This window comes from Podarcis gaigeae (assembly GCF_964106915.1).
Source record: "Podarcis gaigeae genome assembly, chromosome: 2".
Classification (NCBI taxonomy): domain Eukaryota; kingdom Metazoa; phylum Chordata; class Lepidosauria; order Squamata; family Lacertidae; genus Podarcis; species Podarcis gaigeae.
In genome coordinates, this window is record NC_139679.1 from 115,282,083 (window position 1) to 115,303,302 (window position 21,220).

General features: G+C 48.8%; 1 protein-coding gene across 5 annotated transcripts in view; it reads left to right on the forward strand.

Annotated features, from left to right (window-relative positions):
* The window catches only part of AGPAT1 (1-acylglycerol-3-phosphate O-acyltransferase 1), a 46,879-nt gene extending 26,686 nt beyond the window's left edge, over window positions 1–20,193 (forward strand). For 4 of the 5 annotated variants that reach the window (XM_083725160.1, XM_083725164.1, XM_083725161.1 and 1 more), the window contains exons 2-7: window positions 6,596–6,785; window positions 11,664–11,797; window positions 13,681–13,856; window positions 15,423–15,518; window positions 16,779–16,851; window positions 17,772–20,193. In XM_083725160.1, coding sequence (XP_083581286.1) covers window positions 6,596–6,785; window positions 11,664–11,797; window positions 13,681–13,856; window positions 15,423–15,518; window positions 16,779–16,851; window positions 17,772–17,914 — 812 coding nt within the window. In that variant the 3' untranslated portion in view covers window positions 17,915–20,193. Of the gene's footprint in view, window positions 1–1,836; window positions 1,890–6,595; window positions 6,786–11,663; window positions 11,798–13,680; window positions 13,857–15,422; window positions 15,519–16,778; window positions 16,852–17,771 lie in introns of those variants that run through there. The other variant, XM_083725162.1, reaches the window with a different exon arrangement.
* Window positions 20,194–21,220: the final 1,027 nt, after the last annotated feature.

Sequence of the window (21,220 nt, forward strand, 5' to 3'; positions counted from 1 at the left end):
AATAAAAGCACCCATTCTACTCATGGAAAAACATGCTGGTTCCTGGATCATCCGCGGGCCGGATTTAGAAGGCGATTGGGCCGGATCCGGCCCCCGGCCCTAAGTTTGCCTACCCATGATCTAGAGGCATATCCATAACTACTCTCTGCACTGTTCCGGAAACTCATTCCGAGGCAACATTTGGTAGTCTCTGTATCATGTTGTTCAGATGCCGTACTGCAGACAGGATAGATTTGTGTGTGTGTGTCGGGATTCCGAACAACAACATTACACAGCGGTATGTGCCCAGATTTCTGACCCTTTCCACCCCTATCAACCTTTCTGCCCTGTTCTTCTGTTGCGTCAGTGCTGGTACTTGGAATCCTGGCAGCGTTCCAGTACTGCTTTGTAAACTTTTAAGCTGCGCTGAGCTATGATACCTTGTGCACAGGTGATCCTATGTTACCTGCCGCATAATGCCTCCAGTGTGTGCTTTGCAATTGCCCTCAAGTATTGGGTGGGTCAGTGTATCTGGGCCAGTGTGGTGTAGTGGTTAAGAGCGGTAGTCTCGTAATCTGGTGAACCGGGTTTGCGTCTCCCCTCCTCCACATGCAGCTGCTGGGTGACTTTGGGCTAGTCACATTTCTCTGAAGTCTCTCAACCTCACTCACCTCACAGAGTGTTTGTTGTGGGGGAGGAAGGGAAAGGAGAATGTTAGCCGCTTTGAAACTCCTTAAAGGGAGCGAAAGGTGGGATATCAAATCCAAACTCTTCTTCTTCTTCTTCTTCTTCTTCTTCTTCTTCTTCTTCTTCTTCTTCTTCTTCTTCTTTGACCGAAAGGCCGCACAGGGAGAGCTGTGGGCAGGATTCCTGTGTTGAAGGCGGTTGGACTAGATGACCCTTGAAGGTCCCTCCCAAGTCTGTTATTCTATGATCTTTGTGCAGGTGGGTTCCCTTGAGAACTTTGCAGGACCTTTCTCGTAGGCAGGTGACTAGGTTTATGCTCGCCAAATCTCACTGGCATCTTCATGTTGGTGATGGAAGAGCGGTTTCTGACAAGTTTTCGTTGGCCATTTTCAAAACTTTATTATTATTATTATTATAAAACTTGTTATTATGATTTCAAATTGTTTTGTGCGGTGCTAGATCTTCGTTTTAAAAGAGTAATTACGGTGTCCTTAATGCTCATTCTCGCCGCTGCCTTATTATTATTTTTTTAGCCCTTGGTTAACCAACCACATATTTCCACATTTCTGCCATAAAGTTCTGCCAACTCTTTCAGCCGCAGCTCTGTGCTGGAAGCTACAGCTTCAAATGCCGCCTCTGGGCTGGAGTGGATAAGTTGGAAATCTCACTATCTCTGGCATGAAGCAGGAATCTGTTTCCTACATTCCATCCCAATGTGTGTATTCCCCCCCCCCCTTCTTATCTCTTCCTCTCCCCATTCCCACTTCGCCTTTGGCATGCCTTTGGCATGCTGGGATCTTGCTGGGGCAAGTTTCCAGCTTGGTTACCCAAGACAAATGACACTGAACTCTGCGTTCTCTTCCCGGCCTCTCTGATGAAGCCTCTGTTCCTCTCAGGATAATGCCGAGACCTGAGCTTCTGCCAGAAGCGAAGTCTCCAGGGAAAGCCTATTATTATTATTATTATTATTATTATTATTATTATTATTATTATTGCCTGGTCCTGCCTGCCTGGAATCTAAAAGCCAGAGGCAGCGTCTCCTCCTCCTCCTCCTCCTCCTCTTCTTCCTGTTGGTCAGAAATTTCATTCTCTTTGATCAGACCGGATCCCCAGTCCAAGATATACAGGTATTCATTTCCTCACTTGCCTGAGTCGGAGTGGGGAGTTGCAGTTCCTTCAGGTGGGGAAGAGACGTTTTTCTTAAGCCATGTGGTGCCATTCAGGTATGTGAGGATGAACTTAAGCTTCTTGGAGGAAGGGGTAGCTCAGGAAAAGGCCTTTTCAGTACTGGCCCCGACTTGGTGGAACGCTCTGTCACAAGAGACCAGGGCCCTGGAGGACTTGACATCTTTCCGCAGGGCCTGCAAGACAGAGCTGTTCCGCCTGGCCTTTGGACTCAGTCTGACCCTTATGTTGCCCTCCCCTTATGGTTTTCATCTATGGGCTACTTTTAAAATGAGGTTGCATTTTAAATTGCATTTTAACCTGTACAATGGTGTCACGGGTCACATACGCTTCAGGTTACAAACGCTTCAGGTTGCAGACTCCGCTAACCCAGAAATAGTACCTCGGGTTAAGAACTTTGCTTCAGGATGCGAACAGAAATCTTGCTCTGGCGGCGCGATGGCAGCGGGAGGCCCCATTAGCTAAAGTGGTGCTTGAGGTTAAGAACAGTTTCAGGTTAAGAACGGACCTCCGGAACGAATTAAGTTCTTAACCCGAGGTACCACTGTATTTTAAATTGGGTTCCCCCCATTATGTTTTTAGTGGAATTTTACTGGTGTTAGCCACCCTGAACCCAGCTCTGTTTGTTTGTTTGTTTGTTTGATTGATTGATTATTTATTTATTTGAACCTGAGACTCTTAATCATGTATCTGGGCCCCAAAAGATTCCTACATTGCAGGGGGTTGGACTAGATAACCCTTGGTGGTCCCTTCCAGCTATATGATTCTATGAAATAAAATACTAAAGCTTAACTGTATACCCTGTGCCATCACTATACTAATCTCAGTGCGTCCGCTTATAGGGTCTTGTGACAGTGTTCTTGTTTAGCCACTTATTTAGGGAAATGTTTGGTTTTGAGGAAACCGACCTAATATGTACGCATTTTGCATGAATCGAATTGTATTATACTCTTCCCCCCCCCCATCACCAATTTGATTTGAAATCTTTTTAGTTGTGTTTGTGTTTAATTATTACTTTGGTTTGGTTTGTGTTTTGATATTGTTTAGCTCCTTTTGGATCCCTATACTCCCCCCCCCCAATGAATAAGGGAAAAACTGTGGAGGGGCAAGGGGGGCGGTTATTGGTTTGGTTTGTTCTTGTTTTTATTATGCATTTTATGTTTTTATCTTCTATTTTTATGGTGTGAACCGCCCTGAGATTGAGAGATGAAGGGCAGTATACAAATTTAATAAATAATAATGATCATGACAATATTAAATAGCCTTGAGATCTTTTTCATCATCATCATCATCATTTATTATTTATACCCTGCCTATCTGTCTGGGTTTCCTCAGCCACTCTGGGCATCTCCAAACAGAAAATTAAAAGCACAATAAAACGTCAAACATAAAAAACTTCCTGATACAGGGGCTGCCTTCAGATGTCTTCTAAAAGTCAGATAGTTGTTTATTTCCTTGACATCTGATGGGAGGGCATTCCACAGGGTGGGTGCCACTACCGAGAAGGCTCTCTGCCTTCAGACATAACTTGTTCATGGAAACAAATTATTAAGCAATGGCAAAAATAGGCTACAACAATTTAAAACTGAAGAAATTGCCCCCCCTAAAAATAGACATCTTCTGTGTTGAAAGCCAAGATTAGCAGTGTGTCTATAACATTCACTGATAGCTGTATTACCAAGGTGCAACTGGAAGTTGCCAGGTGCGCCTCTGTGGGGAGGTGGCCCCACAACTTAGGGGCTGCCACAAAACAGGCCCTCTCCTGGGCCACCCCTACCCTCCAAGCCTCTGAGGGTAGTGAAACAACCAAGAGGGTTTGTTTAACATGTGAGCACCTTGAATTGGGCCCGGAAACTGTTAGGATTTTTTATCTCACCAGCTGCTCAGCAAGTAGAACTATGGTTGTTTATATCATGTGAGTGTCTGAGAGCGTGTGACAGGAAGTCTCAGTACTGTTGGGTACTGCGAGAGAAGTTACCGTGTTTTTCGCTCTATAAGACGCACAAGACCATAAGACGCACCTAGTTTTTGGAGGAGGAAAACAAGAAAAAAATATTCTGAATCTCAGAAGCCAGAACAGCAAGAGGGATTGCTGCGCAGCGAAAGCAGCAATCCCTCTTGCTATTCTGGCTTCTGGGATAGCTGCGCAGCCTGCATTCGCTCCATAAGACGCACACGCATACCCCCTTACTTTTTAGGAGGGAAAAAGTGAATCTTATAGAGCAAAAAATACAGTACTTTCACTTCTGTGTGAGATGTTGTTCTTTACTGCTGCTGAGAGAGAGCAGACATGCTGATGGAGTCTCTCTATATAGACCGTTGAATAAAGTAATTTTAAAGCTACGATTGTCTCTTTCTTCTGCAATGAGATGCCAGAAGACGAGTGTGCTCCTCTCAGGAGGGTCACTTATCACTGGTCTCTCTGGACTGAGGAAGATTTACAGCCAGAGGGTTACCACCGGAGAGACGCCCCGGTGTCTTGGGAAGGTGGTGCCCTTCCCGGGCGTTTTTCCAACAGAAACAACCAGTGCCACTGTTTTAAAATGGATGTTGTGCGAGAGGCAAACGGAACCGCAGCTGGTAATCTGGGCGCTGCATTTTGGACCCCTTGGAGTTTTTGAGCCGTCTTCAAGGGCAGCCCCATGTAGGGTGCTCTGCAGCAATCTAGTCTGGAAGTTACTGCAACATGCAGTACAGTGGCCAAGTATCTGTGCTCCCAAGTGGCAAACTTTCAGGAGCTGGGAAAAGGCACGCATGTGGGTGGGTGGAGAGAGATTGGGCACAAACAAAGGAATGCAGGGCATAATTTGGCAGCTTGCCTCCTAGCACGGTTGGGTTGCTGGATGTGTGGTTGCAAAACTATTGATTTCCTGGGCGGCTGCCCCACCTGCCTGCCTGCCAGCCGCCCTGAGCTTTTCCCTCCATCATTGCTCCTTGGCGTCAGTGGCCTGCACTGCCTCTCTTGTTTTTCAGTGCACATTAGCAGGATGGTTTGAATGACCAGACCATAGCGTATGTTGCAATAGTGCTGTGGGAAAGTGGAGGGGGAGTGTGTGTGTTTTAAAGCTAAAAAAAAAAGGTAAAGGACCTCTAACAGTTAAGTCCAGTCGCAGATGACTCTGGGGTTGCGGCGCTCATCTCGCTTTACTGGCCGAGGGAGCCGACGTTTGTCCGCAGACAGTTTTTCTGGGTCATGTGGCCAGCATGACTAAGCTGCTTCTGGCGAACCAGAGCAGCGCACAGAAACACCGTTTACCTTCCCACCACAGCGGTACCTATTTATCTACTTGCACTTTGATGTGCTTTCAAACTGCTAGGTTGGCAGGAGCTGGGACTGAGCAACGGGAGCTCACCCCGTCGCGGGGATTCGAACCACCAACCTTCTGATCGGCAAGTCCTAGGCTCAGTGGTTTAGACCACAGTGCCACCCATGTCCCTTTATTTTAAAGCTAGATTTTGCTAAAAATCTTTGGAAAGAATATTATTATTATTTATTTATTATTGAATTTATAAACTGCCCTATACCCGGAGGACTCAGGGCGGTTCACAGAAGAAAATCAAAATATTAAACCACAAATATATATAATAAAAATAAAAACAATAACTTGTTTGCTGGCTCTCATCCAGTCCTTTACCAAGGCGAGACACTGGTCCAGAATAAATCTGGGACTCAACTACATTAGTCAAAAAACAGCATTTTGAATGTGTTAGAAACATGCGACACCAGATGGCGCCAGAGAGCAAAAAAAAAATTCTATGCGGTTTTTCCATAGCGTTTTTCCCCGCGTGTGTGGATCCACTCCTGGTGAAATCTCAGGTGCCACATTTGTGTGTGTGTGTGTGTGTGTTTGTACTTGCAAGGAACTGCATAAAAACATTCTACTCCTGCAGTCTTAGGACATAAGCTTGCAAAATGATGTAAATTAAGGAACCTGCCACACTTGCTTATCAGAGAAGATCTCTGGGTGCCGACTTTGGGTGGCCTCAAGGCAGAAATTTGATGGTTTGACAGCACAGCAAAAGTCTGCCCATTAAAGAGGGGCTTACAGGTCTTCTCTGAGTGGGGAATGGTGCCTTCTAGTTGTAGTTCGCTTTGCCATGCACCAAGCTTAAGCAGTGAAGATGCAGAAGGGTATATCGGAGTCATGGTCACACACAAGGTGCTGGGTGTTCCTAGTGCAACACTTCTCTCGGTGCAGCTATGAGCTCACTTGAACGTCTTTGGCCAATCCCCATATCCCAACCGACGGCCGTGCCAACCCGAGAAGTGAAACAAACACAGTGTTATGAATTATTATGTATGCTATAACTTAATTTCATGATTTTGTTATACATTTTTACAGAAACTGCTTTTAGGGGGATTGTGTTTGGCATGCAGCGCTTACAAGAATCCAAAATATCTATTAATGATGATTGTTTTGACCATTTTAATTTCTGAGTTTTAATCCATTTCAGTCTATCGCTATGCTAACTTTTTGACAGTTTTGAATTGTTGTTAATTTTATTTGTCGTGTCTTTTCGAAAGCTTCCTTGAGGGGTTTTTTAAAAGCAACAACAACAAGAAGCAGTGCATAAATATTATGAAAATTTATATGCTGCTTAATTGCAGCCGTCTCTCAGCAGTGTATGATAAGTGTAACAAATACAACAGAGATAAAACAAAAGCAAGCTATAAGATGGAAGAATGGCTTTAAAATGGCTGCTGAAATAGAAACGGAGTTAACTCTTTCCCTCCCCCCTGCAGGGACAATGGAGATTTCGCTGGGCCAGGGGCTCCTCATTTTGTTCCTGGTGGTGGTCCCGCTTCTCTACGAATGGAGTACCACCTTCAAGTACTTCTGCAAGATGGCGTTCTACAACAGCTACATCCTCTTCCTGGCCGTCATCGTCATCCCTATTTGCGCAGTCCGTGGGCGCAACGTGGAGAATATGAAGTAAGTACAAGAGTTTGTTTGTGTGTATTAGGCTCTTTGGGAGGTATTCAGTTATCTCATTCTGCTAGTGCAAGGATTTTCGTTCATGCAGTGGGACTCCCCCTGTTCCCTTCCACCTTTCCTAAATCTGCTCCAGAGTGTTGGGGTGGAGTGGGGAAACCCCCTAGAACAGATTTAGGGGGCCCATGGGGGATGGTGGCTTGGGGAACAATGTTCTTCCATGCCAAAGGAAGTCCCTGTGCTGGCGCAATGTTCACATAGCCAGCGCAATGGTGGGTGCAGCTCTTGTTGTGTTTGGCTGGGGGGGGGGGGGGACAGGACGACTCGTAAATCTTTTGTTGGAAGATTGGGCATGACTCTGCTTGCTGAGAGAGGAGGAAGAGGGGGAAGGAAGTCCAACTTAGAAATGTTAAATTGATTGCAAAGCTAATGAAATGTATAGACTTGAAAAGCATAAATTAAAACTTAAGAAGAAAAGAGAGAGTTTTTTTGCATGGGGCTAAGGCAGGCAGATGGGACGCGGGTGGCACTGTGGGTCACAGAGCCACAGAGCCTAGGACTTGCCGATCAGAAGGTCGCTGGTTCGAATCCCCACAACGGGGTGAGCTCCTGTTGCTCGGTCCCTGCTCCTGCCAACCTAGCAGTTTGAAAGGATGTCAAAGTGCAAGTAGAAAAATAGGTACCGCTCCTGCGGGAAGGTAAACGCCGTTTCCGTGCGCTGCTCTGGTTCACCAGAAGCGGCTTGGTCATGCTGGCCACAAGACCTGGAAGCTGTACGCCAGCTCCCTCGCCCAGTAAAGCGAGATGAGCGCTGCAACCCCAGAGTCGGTCACGACTGGACCTAATGGTCAGGGGTCCCTTTACCTTTACCTTTAAGACAGGCAGAGCAATGGACCTCCAGACTCCGAGACTATCCCTGTGCCTGTTAACCGGAAGGTTGCTGGTTCGAGACTGCCCAGGGACGGCTGTGGGCAGGAAATTGATTAGATGACTCGTGGAGTCCCTTGGAATTCTGCCTGGGTCAGAGGAATGTGCCACAACGTATGCACCGGCAGATATTCCTTGTCGACCTCCCCGCTGCTACTCCCGGCAGATAAGCAGGCGAGGTCTCGGCGATTCTTCCCAGATGTGTGAGAAGAACACACCGCTCATTCTCTCTCCCCTTTGGTGTCCCCCAGGGAGGGGAAAGAAGCAGACAGAAATCTATTTACATCCTTTATTTCTGTCTCTTACATCAGTACAGAGAAACATGTCTGCACTCCATAGCAGTAAGAATAAACTCCACCCATGTACTTCCAGTACTGGTCATATGACACACACACTGAGCTAACATCCGGCGCTCAGTACAGAATGGACTGCCCCTTTCTTCCCATGGCACCAGTCACAAACATCCTGTTTGGCTTTCCAGCCACAAGCAGCTGACTGAGCTGCTACAGCCTTTGCTTGCTGCAGCTTTAGTGCTTTATGGTAACACGTTTTGATTCTATGTAGCCTCTGACCTTTTTTCTGGCCTCCCTGTCCTTTTATGGCTATGCCTTAGGTTGCATTTTGTTTAAAACTTTCTCACGTTTCCTCCTCAGACCTCAAGGTGAGAGGTCACCTTGAATCTATCGTCGGAAAACAGAAAGATTGGCTCCTTTTGTCTTCAGTTATTTAGGTTAGAGCTAGAACACTTTTCTATCTAGGTTCTGAGCTGCCCAGAATAAAGCTATTTTTCTTACTCTGCTCTGTGTGCTATTGCAACAAGTGACGTCTACTCTCTAACCAGATTCACAAGTTCACAAGATTCACAAGTTCACAAGAGCTCCAAGAGGCTATTCGTTTCAGTTTCCATAACTTTGGTATCTCTGTGTAATGTGACTTAAGTTACACGGAGCATTTTTCATATTTGTGCGACGATACTTTGGAGGAGGGATGAGCAGAAGGTAAATTGGGTTCCACTGGTACATCTCTGAGCAATTTATTCCGAAAGCATTTATGAACTGCTTAATGTTTTAAAAACCTCTTAAGCGGCAATCTGGAAAAACCCATGTCGCCAAAATACAAACCTATTAACCAATACAAACACAGAATAAAACACATGTTAAAAAGCATTAAAAGGTTTGGGATTCAGCTTTGGTTGAAAAGCTTGGGAATAAATTTTAAGAGGACAGGGCGGCTGGGGGGTTGGGTGCCAGCTTCGCCTTTGAGCCAGTGCCAACGACTGGGCTCAACCTCTTCAGCCCCGACTGGGCCAGGCGAGCTGGGAAAGCACTTCCACAGACCTTTCACGCAGGAAACAGGTCTAAGTGCTGTGGACTCACAACTCAGAGCTGTGAGCACCAAACTCAGTTCCAAAAGTCAGCGGAGCACAGCGGAGCATGAACCACCCGAACGAACGCCAGCTCTGAAGTATAACTTCTTTTATTCTCTACAGCTACTGCATAAACAGCTGCTTGAGCAGTCACCTTATCTATATACAGATAACACTCAGACTCCCTTTGAAGTCAGGCTGGAGCAGAAGCAGCAATGAGCAATATCCGCCCCCTCCTTTCTGAAACATTGTCAGCAGATTCTTGCAATGGGAGGGGTGAAACATCTGGATCTGAATGGTGTGATTTTGCAATGTATTTGAACGAGGAGATTCACGACAGAATAGCCCCCATCTCAGTATGTTGCTATGTAGAAATTAGAGTTCTTTGTGCTGGCTGAAATAGTAAGAACAATACTGACATTTGTTATCTCTTTGCACTTTGTAAAGAATAATTCCTGCATTATTTGTGTTACTCTCTAGAACTGAGTTTTATTTGCAGTTTAAGCTTTTCCAATTACGAGTATCTATAGATAAAATCAGTTTGTTTATTTATTTATTTTCATTTGTTTTATTTAACATAATGATTACAAAATACAAGCAAAATACTGCAAATACATACATACATATTTCAGATAAGCACACATATATAAAAAAGAACAGAAAAGAAAATGTAGCAAGTCTTCGACAGTTTTACGAGGTCACTGGTTTCGGTTCCATTGTTCTCGCAGCGGGGAGCCGTCAGCAACTTGTCAAGAGCTAAATGAGGCGTGCAAGGGCTCCCTGAGCTAGCCTCTGCAGGGCGAATGCATGGTCCTGATTGGCTAAAACACGGCCATTATAGTAAATGGAGAATACAATTCGGTACGGTCTACCCATGTTAGAAATAGAGCGAAAGGAAGGCTTAAGAAAGATGGGCTTATTTCGCCCGTATAGAGAGGGGGGAAAAGCCTTTATTCATAAGGCCAGGGGTATAGTGTGGTGCTTGTGTAACGGTGTGGGGGCTGAGGGATCAGGGCAGAGCTGGGGCTGTCGAGGTCATCGCCTCGGACCCCTTGGTAGGTGGCGGAGGGGTGAGGAAAGGTACCCCCCCTCTCCTTCCGTATCAATAGATAAAATCAGTTTAATGCGGTTCTGCTCTGCACCCTTCCTTGATAACTTTTGGCCTAGCTGGAATGTCCCCACAGACCCTGACAATGCCTCTTCTTTCCTTAGATTAAGGATAGAACAGGGTAAACTAGCCTACTGCACAAAGGTAAATTTTGCATTAATTTTATTTGCCGTCTCTGGCCCTGCCCACCACTGACATTTGGCCTCCTGGAATTTTGCTCTGAACGGAATGCTGGGCTACATGGACCTGTGGCTTGGTTTTAGCTAGCAGTGCGGCTTAAGGACTGAAAGCGAGTCTTAGGGGTAGATTTGGCAGATATCATAGAATCCCGAGTTGGAAGGGACTCAGGGGTCATCTAGCCCACCCCCTTGAATGCAGGAATTTCAGCCAAATCATCCATGACAGAGGGCCGTCCAACCTCTGCTTAAATACCTCCAAGGAAGCTTTGAGAATTTTTTAAAAAAATATATAAAACGGTATAGAAATAAAATGAACCACCACCACCACCACAAAATTCATTGTAAACAAAGAGGTACCTAGACATTCCGTTGTGGCCACTGTAACCTGGGTTTAAGGTGCCATTTGACGATTAACATACATATCTGAGACGTAGCGGGTGAGGAGATCTTTTAGGTTAGTGGAGGGCCACAGGGAGGCATCTTGGACTTCACCTGAGGCAGCAAAATGTCTTGTGGCAGCTGCTTCTTATATGCAGGTTGGCCTCCTGTGGACTTTACTGTATTGGTAGAAAGAGGAGAGCCAATAAAAACAACTTCTTGCTGCTTTGGTATTTTGAAAAGTGAAATCTGCATTGAACAACACTGGCCTCTAGAGGGAGCATGAGCACTCTAGACACCTCAGTGCCTCAAAAATTATTTTTGACTGACAGCTTATTATTTTATTATTATTATTTGTATTTATTAGATATTTACACCACCCTTCATCAAAAGATCTCAGGGCAGTTCACAAGATAAAAACACCAATAAATAGCTAAGCAACAGCAACAAAACAGTAACCCGCGCTCCCACAAATGCATTTAAAAGGTTGTGGCAAATTAATCAGCCAAAGGCCCAGTTGAAGAGGAATGTTTTTGCCTGGCACCTAAAAATATACAGTGGAACCTTGGTTCTCAAATGACTTGGTCCTCAAACATTTTGGCTCCCGAACGCAGAAAACCCAGAAGTATTTGGAATGTTTGTTGGAAGCCGAACGTCTGATGCTGCTGTCGGCTATTGTTTCCACAGTGCCTGTGCCAGTCGGAAGCCGCGCCTTGGTTTTCGAACGTTTCAGTAGTCGAACGGACTTCTGGAACAGATTGCATTCGAGAACCAGGGTGCCACGGTATAATGAAGGCACTGGGTAAACCTTCCAGAAGGGAAGCTGGCAAACTGTTGTGGTCATCATCAGCGACCGCGGTGCAGTGAGGTGCGGAAGTCGCAGGTGAACAAGTTTCTCCTCTTTTCTTTTCCATCTCCAGGATAATCCGGTCCATGATGCTACATGTGAAATACCTGTACGGGATCAAGATTGACGTGCGGGGGACAGAGAACTTCAACATCAAGCAGCCTTACGTGATCGTGTCCAACCATCAGAGCTCGCTTGACTTGCTCGGTACGCCTGGGCAGGGGGGAAGGGGGTCTGGTTGGGTGGCCAGAACTTGAGTAGAAAACCCCTTGTGGCCTCTCCTGTCAGTCCATTTTACCATACCACTAAATTATTAAGAGTTCCTGCCCACTTTAAAGCAATCTTCATTGGTTTCCAGGGACACGGGTGGCGCTGTGGGTTAAACCACAAAACCTAGAACTTGCTGATCAGAAGGTTGGCGGTTCGAATCCCTGCGACGGGGTGAGCTCCCATTGCTCGGTCCCTGCTCCTGCCAACCTAGCAGTTCGAAAGCACGTCAAAGTGCAAGTAGGTAAATAGGTACCATTCCGGCGGGAAGGTAAACAGCATTTCCGTGCGCTGCTCTGGTTCGCCAGAAGCGGCTTAGTCATGCTGGCCACATGACCCAGAAGCTGTACGCTGGCTCCCTCGGCCAATAAGGCGAGATGAGCGCCGCAACCCCAGAGTTGGCCACGACTGGACCTAATGGTCAGGGGTCCCTTTACCTTTACCTTACGTTGGTTTCTAAGCAGGTGCGGGGAGACTTTGGACCCCTAGATGTTCAAAGAATTGTAAGATTGGAAGCGACCATGAGCTTCACCTAGCCCAGTGCTTTTTTCCTGGGGGGACGCATACCGATAAACATTTTGTGCATCTAAGTTTGGCCTCATTAAGGGGCAGTATTTCAATATGAGAGGGAAAATGAGAGTACCCCTAAACATTTTTTTTAAGAAAAAAAGCACTGACCTAGCCCAACCCCCTCTGCAGTGCAGGAATCTTTTGACCAATGTGGGGTTCAAACCTGCAACCCTGGAGTTCAAAGTCACATGCTAACTACAACAACTCCCATCAGCCCCAGTAAGCGTGGCCTGCAGCCAGGAATGGTGGCAGTTGGCAGCCAAAAACATCTGGGGAGCCAAAGGTTCCCTACACCTGATTTGCAGAGCTAGGAAGGCATCTTCAAAAGTCTTCTTCTTTGGCGATCACTCGTAGCCGAGTAAGATTGTCTTTCATAAACACTTTTTTAACAGTGAGTCTGTAAGTGACTGTGGAGGCCAATTCTGGATCCACACATCCTTCCACAGTGGGGACATTGGTTTCCGGGTGGGAGCTAATCACGGTGTGGATTTGCCAAGCGTGCCTTCCTCTTAGCATGTTTCTCCCTTGCGTCCTGAGTTCGAGCGTCTTCAAAGCCCATGACACCTTTGGTAAAGGCTGTTCTCCAGTTGCAGCGCTCATAGCCCAGTGTTTCCCAGTTGTCAGTGTTTATGCTACATTTTTTAGATTTGCCTTGAGAGAGTCCTTAAACCTGTTTTGTTGACCACCAGCATTATGCTTTCCATTTTTAAGTCCGGAATAGAGGAGTTGCTTTGGAAGACAATAATCAGGCCTGATTATCAAAAGTAATCTAGTCTGGGATAGACCAACCCTCCAGTTGTGACTGAACCATAACTCCTGTTCCCCTAGACCGCTGTCTGCTGAGAGTGAAACAGCATCCAGAGGGGACTGCATTGGCTGCCTCAAATTTTGGCTGACCTTTTTAGTTGAATTTTGCACAGGAAGGGAGTCCAGGAAGGGTGAAAACGTTTTTTAAAATTTGCTTTTACATCCCAGTGGAGAAGCTGTGGCCCTTCAGAAGGTTCTGAGGCTCCCAACAGCCTCCAGGCAGCATGGCCCAGTGGTCAGGGATGATGGGAGTTGTAGTCAACAAGATACAAATTGCCACAGATTCCCCACCTCTGGTTTACTCTGGCTGGGCCTTTGCTGTGCCACCAGGCTGTGGTCGCCCCCGACCGGTGTTCTAGCACATAGTGGGCTGGGCGGCCTTGATCTGTTGCCGGGGCTAACCTTCCCGCTTTCCTCCCTCTCCGCTGCCCTGTCCCACCTTGCAGGGATGATGGAAGTCTTGCCCGACCGGTGTGTGCCAATCGCCAAGAAGGAGCTGATGTACATGGGCACGGTGGGGCTGGCGTGCTGGCTAGGGGGCATCATCTTCATCAACCGCAAGAAAACCGATGACGCCATTAGCGTCATGGCAGAGACAGCGCAAACCATGCTCTGTGAGGATGTGAGTGCTGCTGGAGCGGTAGAGGGGGGCTGCCTACATTTTGGGGGATCGTGGGGGATCTGGAGGAAGGGATTGCGAAGTGGGATTGTGTCTGTGTCGTGGCTCGGTGTACAGGATGGAGCAAGAGAGCTAATATTGATTATTTCCCCCCAAAATTCACAAGGGCGTGCGCCTGGGTACTCGCCTCTTGGAATTTCCCACTGTGTTTAAATGCTAACTTGCTGGTACAGCCCTTTTGGGCAGAGAGTGGGAGAGAGGGAAGTTTGCCATTGTAGCGTTCGGCTCTTAATCACAGTCGTTCCTTGGTTCCCGAACGGCTTAGTTGTTGAACAAATCGGCTCCCGAACGCCCCAAACCTGGAGGTAAGTGTTCCAGTTTGCGAACGTTTTTCGGAAGCCGAATGTCCGCCGCAGCTTCCACTTGAGTGCAGGAAGCTCCTGCAGCCAATTGGAAGCCGCGCTTTGGTTTTTGAATGGTTTCGGGAGTCAAACGGACTCCCGGAACGGATTAAGTTTGAGAACCAAGGTACCAATGTACTGGTACAGTCTCCTCCGTGGGTGGAACACACCATCTTGGAGTGCACAAGGTGGAGGGGAAACGTTTTTGTAGGTAAACAAACCGGCCTCAAGCTCTCTCCGCAGAGAAGGGCTTTTTGGATTTGCTCTGTGCCAATTTAGCTGTCTGCTAAATCGACCACACTGCAGGGCAGTGTTGATTGCGACATCTATTTGGCCGAACGGATTGTCCATTTTTAGAGGCAGTGTAGCTCCAGAGACGGGACGCGGGTGGCACTGTGGGCTAAACCACAGAGCCTAGGACTTGCCAATCAGAAGGTCGGCGGTTCGAATCCCTGCGATGGGGTGAGCTCCCGTTGCTCGGTCCCTGCTCCTGCCAACCTAGCAGTTCAAAAGCACATCAAAGTGCAAGTAGATAAATAGGTACCACTCCGGCGGGAAGGTAGCCGGCGTTTCCATGCGCTGCTCTGGTTCCCCAGAAGCGGCTTAGTCATGCTGGCCACATGACCCGGAAGCTGTACGCCGGCTCTCTCAGCCAATAAAGCGAGATGAGCGCTGCAACCCCAGAGTCTGTCACGAGTGGACCTAATGGTCAGGGGTCCCTTTACCTTTTCCTTGCTCCAGAGTGGAGGGATGTTCTGCTCATGTGCTTCTGCTCGGGAAGCGTATCCAGGGCCGGATGGTGGGTTCTTCTGCTGGGTCTCTAACAGCCACTGGGGAAAGCTTTTTCAGCTTGGGGAATAGGAGGGCAGAGAAAGGAACCCCTTTACAGTGGTACCTCGGATTAAGAACTTAATTCGTTCTGGAGGTCCATTCTTAACCTGAAACTGTTCTTAACCTGAAGCACCACTTTAGCTAATGGGGCCTCCTGCTGTTGCCGCCACGCGATTTCTGTTCTCATCCTGAAGCAAAGTTCTTAACCTGAGGTAATATTTCTGGGTTAGCAGAGTCTGTAACCTGAAGCGTATGTAACCCAAGATACCACTGTAGCTGTATTTGTGCAGCCTGAAGCTACTTATGCTCCTTCTTTTTCTCCTCTGACCCCCTGCAGGTTCGGGTCTGGGTGTTCCCCGAAGGCACCAGGAACCACAACGGCTCCATGCTGCCCTTCAAGCGGGGTGCCTTCCATTTGGCTGTGCAAGCCCAGGTAGGGAGTCCTTTTCTCTTTACTTAGTCGTGGGGGTGACTCGAGCTGCAGCCCCCTGTGTGGTTTTGCCCTCTGAAATCCGGCGGGGGTGATCTCTGAGCAAACGCACATAGCGTGTGTCTTGTTCAGGTTGCAGAGCAGCAGGTTAAGAGCCAGGAATTCACCTCCAAGTCTCTCCTCCGCCACTGACTTGCCAAGCGGTCTCTGCCACACCCCTTCCTCTCTCTTTCCGCCTTGACCTCTCCCATCGGCCCAAACGAGGATAATTGTACCTCGCAGGGCTGTTTTGTGAAGATTAGCAGGAGGATGTATGCAAAGCATGAACCAGGAGCGCTGCTTTTTATTTTTGTTAACCAAAGAAAGGTGTCTTAGAAAGAGTCAGAATATTGGTCTGCCTGACTCTGTATTGCCAAAACCAGGGTTTCCCAAGCTTGGGTCTCGCAACTGTTTTTTGGACTACAACTCCCATTATCCCTAGCTAACAAGGCCAGTGGTCAGGGATGATGGGAATTGTAGTCCATAAACAGTGGGAGACCCAAGTTTGGGAAACACTGGCCTAAACGGACTGTCCGTGGGTATCCAGGGTTTCAGAGGCAGAGTCCTTTCATTTCATAGAATTGCAGCGTTGGAAGGGACCCCCAGGGTCCAAGCCCCTGCAACACAGGAATCTCAGTGCATGGTTATAAAAGCAGAGGAAACCAGTGCTGCTCTAAAACAAAACCGCTCCAAGTCGTACGGAACAGAGTCGATGCCAGAAAAGAGGTGGTCACCATTCAGTGAAGTACCTGAGGTGTCAAAAAGTGCAAAGAGTTGTGTTTTCATAACAAAAAACTTAGCATTCCTATGGCACTGTTCAGAGAATCGGGTGCCTTTTCCCAATCCTTGCAAAGGCCTTAATAGGTTAGACCACCATGACAGGAGAGAAAGAAGGAAGGAGGGAAGAAAGAGCTGAAGAAGGAAGGAGGGAGGGAGGGAGGGAGGGAGGGAGGGAGGGAGGGAGGGAGGGAGGAAGGAAGGAAGGAAGGAAGGAAGGAAGGAAGGTAGGAAGGTAGGTTTTTCTCGTTTTCTCATAATGCTGGAACACTTTTCATGCAGCATACAACTAAACTCTGGGATTCGTTTCCCAAAAGATGTCACGACAGCCACCAAATCAAAACAACTTTCAAAAGATGTTTAGACACCTTTTTTTTTAACAGCCCTCCGTGAAGTGTATGACCTTTTTGTCTTCTTCCCTCTGTCCCTCCCTCCCCACCTTTCCAGGTTCCTATCATCCCAGTTGTGATCTCATCGTATCGGGATTTCTACAGTAAGAAAGAAAGGCGCTTCACCACGGGTGAGTCCAGCCGTCTGGCTCCTTTTCCCTCTCTTCCCCTTCCCTTATCCCCAGGGACGAGGCTGGTTCTGACAAATTTGTGGCCACTCACTGGCTGTTGTGGTAGGGTCTTCTGAAAGTTGGGTGATGTAATTTTGGGGGTTAAATGGCTTTGAGTGTTTTCAGTGCTGCTTTCAATAGGGCTACTTAGGTGGGGGGGGGGCTAAAATAGGTAAATCAATCATACATTTTTAGTTGTACAGTCATACCTCGGGCTACAGACGCTTCAGGTTGTGTTTTTTCGGGTTACGGACCGCTGAAACCTGGAAGTACTGGAACAGGTTACTTCTGGGTTTCAGCAGTCACGCATGTGCAGAATCGCAACACGCGCATGCACAGATGCACCGCTGCGGGTTGCGAACGTGCATCCCGCACAGATCACGTTCGCAACCCGAGCGTCCACTGTATCTGTTTTAATTTACGTTGTGAGCTGACCTGGGAGGAAAGTGGGAATATGAAATTAGCAGGCAAATAAATGAAAATACAGTGGTACCTCTAGATACGAACAGGATCCGTTCCGGAGTCGCATTCGCATCTAGAAGCAAACGTAACCCATGTCCGCGCGTCTCCGTCATGTTTCAGCACTTCTGCGCATGCGTGTGACGTCATTTTGAGCGTCTGCGCATGCGCAAGCGGCAAAACCCAGAAGTAACGCGCTCCATTACTGCTGCGGAGCGCAACTCGAACACGCTCATCTTGAAGCACATTCAACCCGAGGAATGACTGTAATTAAATACCCCCTGCCCTGTCTCTTTGCAGCCTGCACACTTAACACTTTTCTTTTTCTTTCCTTCTCTCTCCCTTTCTGCCCCCCCCACCTGGTCCGGCTACATCACCACGGCCCCTTTCCGCTGCCTCCGTCTCCTCCTCCTCCGGCGCAGGGCGCTGCACGGTCCAGATCCTGCCTCCCATGCCTACGCGGGAGCTGGTGGCTGAAGACGTGCCGGCACTGACAGATCGCGTGCGCCAGGCCATGCTCATTGCCTTTGAGGGGCTCTCGGTGGAGCTGGGTGCCCCGCAGTGACCCCCTTTTACTACTTCCTCCCTCCCAACATCCGGCCCTAGAGAGAGACAGAGAGAGAGGAGCTTATGGGGTGGGGACTGGGAACAGCTTTGTGCCCACTGGGACGGGGGCCATGGCAGAAGAGGGTGACGTTAACTCCCCGGCGGCCAAGCCGGGACCGGGAGTGGCAGAGGCGGTGATGGGAGCTCGGAGATTTGCAAGCTGGGGGCGGGCTTTGCCTGGCCACGCCCACAAGGAGCCGCAGGGGCGGAGTTGATCCCAGCCACGCCTGCTTCCACCTTTCGGACCAGAATTCTCCCCTCCCACAACCAGGTAGATGGCGCAGCCCTCTCCCCGCCAGGTCTTCTTCCCCTCATCCGTTTCTGTTGATGTGAACTGTTCCGCTCGAGCTTCTCGGACTGGACCACTCCAGCCCCCTGTTCTGGGGCCGGGGAACATTTTGTGGGCTGACCCACAGGCACCGTCTAAACAGAACCACTCCTCGAACCCTGCAGAGGGAAGATCCATCCCGGCACACCTCTGGGGGACGAGATGGGCGCAGGGCAGGTTCTGAGTGCGAACACTGCAAAATGTGAAGCCGGGTTGCGGGCTGGTTGAAAACACCCCGCTGGCCTTTCACGAAGGGGTGTGTGTGTGTGTTTGCGTGTGAGATAAGGGAATGGGCACGATCGATCGATCCGCTACATCTTGCCTGCGGTGGGAGCGAGGTGGCGACGAACCACTCCAGAGCTCCCCTAGGAGGGGAGCAGTGCGGACTGCGACTTGGACTGTCCAGCAGCTCTAATAAAACAGTGGACAAGACTACCTCCCTCTGTGAAAGGGGCACGGCGAATGGGGGAACTGCGGCGGGGTGGGGGGCTGGGGACACAGAAAGAATGTGGCTCTGTATTGGCTCTTTTCAGTCACCCGGTGGGTGAAACGAGGGAACGAAAGAGCAGCTTTGCGGGGAGGGGGGGTTGCGGTGTGTCTCGCGGGGGGGGGGCTAAAATAATATGGGCTGACCCTGTGGAACCCAGTTTATGGGACCAGCCCTTGACCCAATTGATGTGGGGCGGAAATTAGGGATGCTACTTTGGGGGAAAGCGAGAGCAGGAACGTGAGAATATGCCCGTTTCCTGACAGCCTCTCTGGGCCTGTTACTTTTGTGTTGGTTAAAATATTTTAACTGCCCTGCGAAGGGGGAAGCAAGCCTGCCCTTATCCGAGCTCCGTCAACGTGGCAGCCTGCTTTCCTGGTTCCAGCTGGAGGCATTGGGCACTGCAAACTCTCATTTTTTGGTCTCAGAGGTTGGCAGAGGGGAGGTTTGTGTGTGTGCTCCCTCTGTGGCAAAACATGGCAGGAAGGCTGAGGTCTTGGGACAGGGCATTGGGGAAGGGCAACCAGTGGTTGGGTGCAGGGTCTGTAGGCCGATTTTTTGGGGGGGGGGAGGAAAGGGGTGCACAACACGGAGGAGGGGGCTAGTGGCATGAGGCTGGTGCCCTTTAGCCAGTTAGGCCAAGCAGGAATTAAAGTGTGGTGGTGGTAGTAGTTGATGCAGCACCCTTCAGCTATTACTGGACTACAATTCCCATCATCCTTCACCACTGGCCACGCTGGCTGAGGCTGATGGGAGCTCGGTTTACGGCAGCCGCTGGAGGGCACCTCGTTGCCTGGCCTACTCCAAGGCCTCAGGTGGAGGAAAAAGCCTTTCCCGGACCTGTTCTCTCTAGCCCTGGGGCTGATGGGAGTTGTAGTCCATAAGATTGGGAGGGTGCCATGTTGGTGCCCCATAAGCCCTGGGATGGAGGAGAGACGAATTGGGGGCAGACAGATGCATGCACTTCCTGTGCATGCTCCCTGGGACTGGAGTGGATTTCTGTGTGCAGCTATATTTTTTATGAGGGTGGGCCATTAGGATTGGGGAGAGGCTATAATTTTGGGATGAGAGACCCCTCTATTGTGGGGGGCAGGCGTGCTTGGGAAGCTGTTTCAGGGAACGTGCGCTTGTTCGTGGGGTGGGTGGGATTTTGCCAAATATTCCCTGCTTTGGGGGGAAGAGGGGCGGCTGCCTCTGCTCCTCTCCTGCCTTTGGGGAATTCCCCCCCCCCCTTGATATATTTCTGTCCTCTCCCCACTTGGAGACCCAGTTGCCTATCCCTCCCGCCAGATGCCCTTCCAGGGGGGTGTTGATGTCAGGGGAGCGTCGATGTGGGGAGGGGGCGACGGGCAAAAGTGGCATCACCAAGTCTATGTTCCTAAGACCTTCCTGCTTTTAATAAAGACCCTCAAACAAGCCCCCACCATTGCAACGCGTCTCGCTCTGTGTCTCTAGCAGATAAAGGTGGGTTTTTGTGTGATGGTGGGGTCCTGTAACCTTTGCCTTTGGCACCTTTTCAGAGATGTTGCAGTTGAGCTGCAGGCGAAGGCTTTCTGTTCATCTGCTGCAGGCGTTACCAGAATTGCAGGCTATTTACCTGCAGGGAAGCGGGTGGCGCTGTGGGTTAAACCACAGAGCCTAGGACTTGATCACAAGGTCGTCGGTTCGAATCTCCATGATGGGGTGAGCTCCCGTTGCTCGGTCCCTGCTCCTGCCCACCTAGCAGTTCGAAAGCACATCAGAGTGCAAGTAGATAAATAGGTACCTGCTGCTCTGATTCGCCAGAAGCGGCTTAGTCATGCTAGCCACATGACTGTACGCCGGCTCCCTCAGCCAATAAAGCGAGATGAGCGCTGCAACCCCAGAGTCAGCCATGACTAGACCTAATGGTCAGTGGTCCCTTTACCTTTACCTGCAGATAAACTATGGAAAGAGCTGGGGGGGTTGCCCTCACAGGAGGTAATGAATGTCACACAGTGGGATGGCTTTAAAAATGGGATTAGACAGATGCATGGATAATATTATCATTAATATTTACGTACAGGGCTTCAGCCCTTTATACCTGAAGGAGCATCTCCACCCCCATCATTCTCCCCGGATACTGAGGTCCAGCTCTGAGGGCCTTTTGGTGGTTCCCTTATTGCAAGAAGTGAGGTTACAGGGAACCAAGCAGAGTCTTCTCGGTAGTTGTGCCCACCTGTGGAACCTCTTCTCAGATGTCAAAGAGATAAATAACTAAACTTTTAGGAGACATCTGAAGGCAGCCCTGTCTAGTGAAGTTTATAATGTGTGATTTTTATTATTAAATGTCTTTTTGTTGGAAGATGCCCAGAGTGGCTGGGGCAACTCAGTCAGATGAGCGGCATATAAATAATAAATCTACTACCATTATTTTATTCCCAAATAAATCCAGCTGCAGCAATTCATTCCAATGAACAGTTATTAACTGG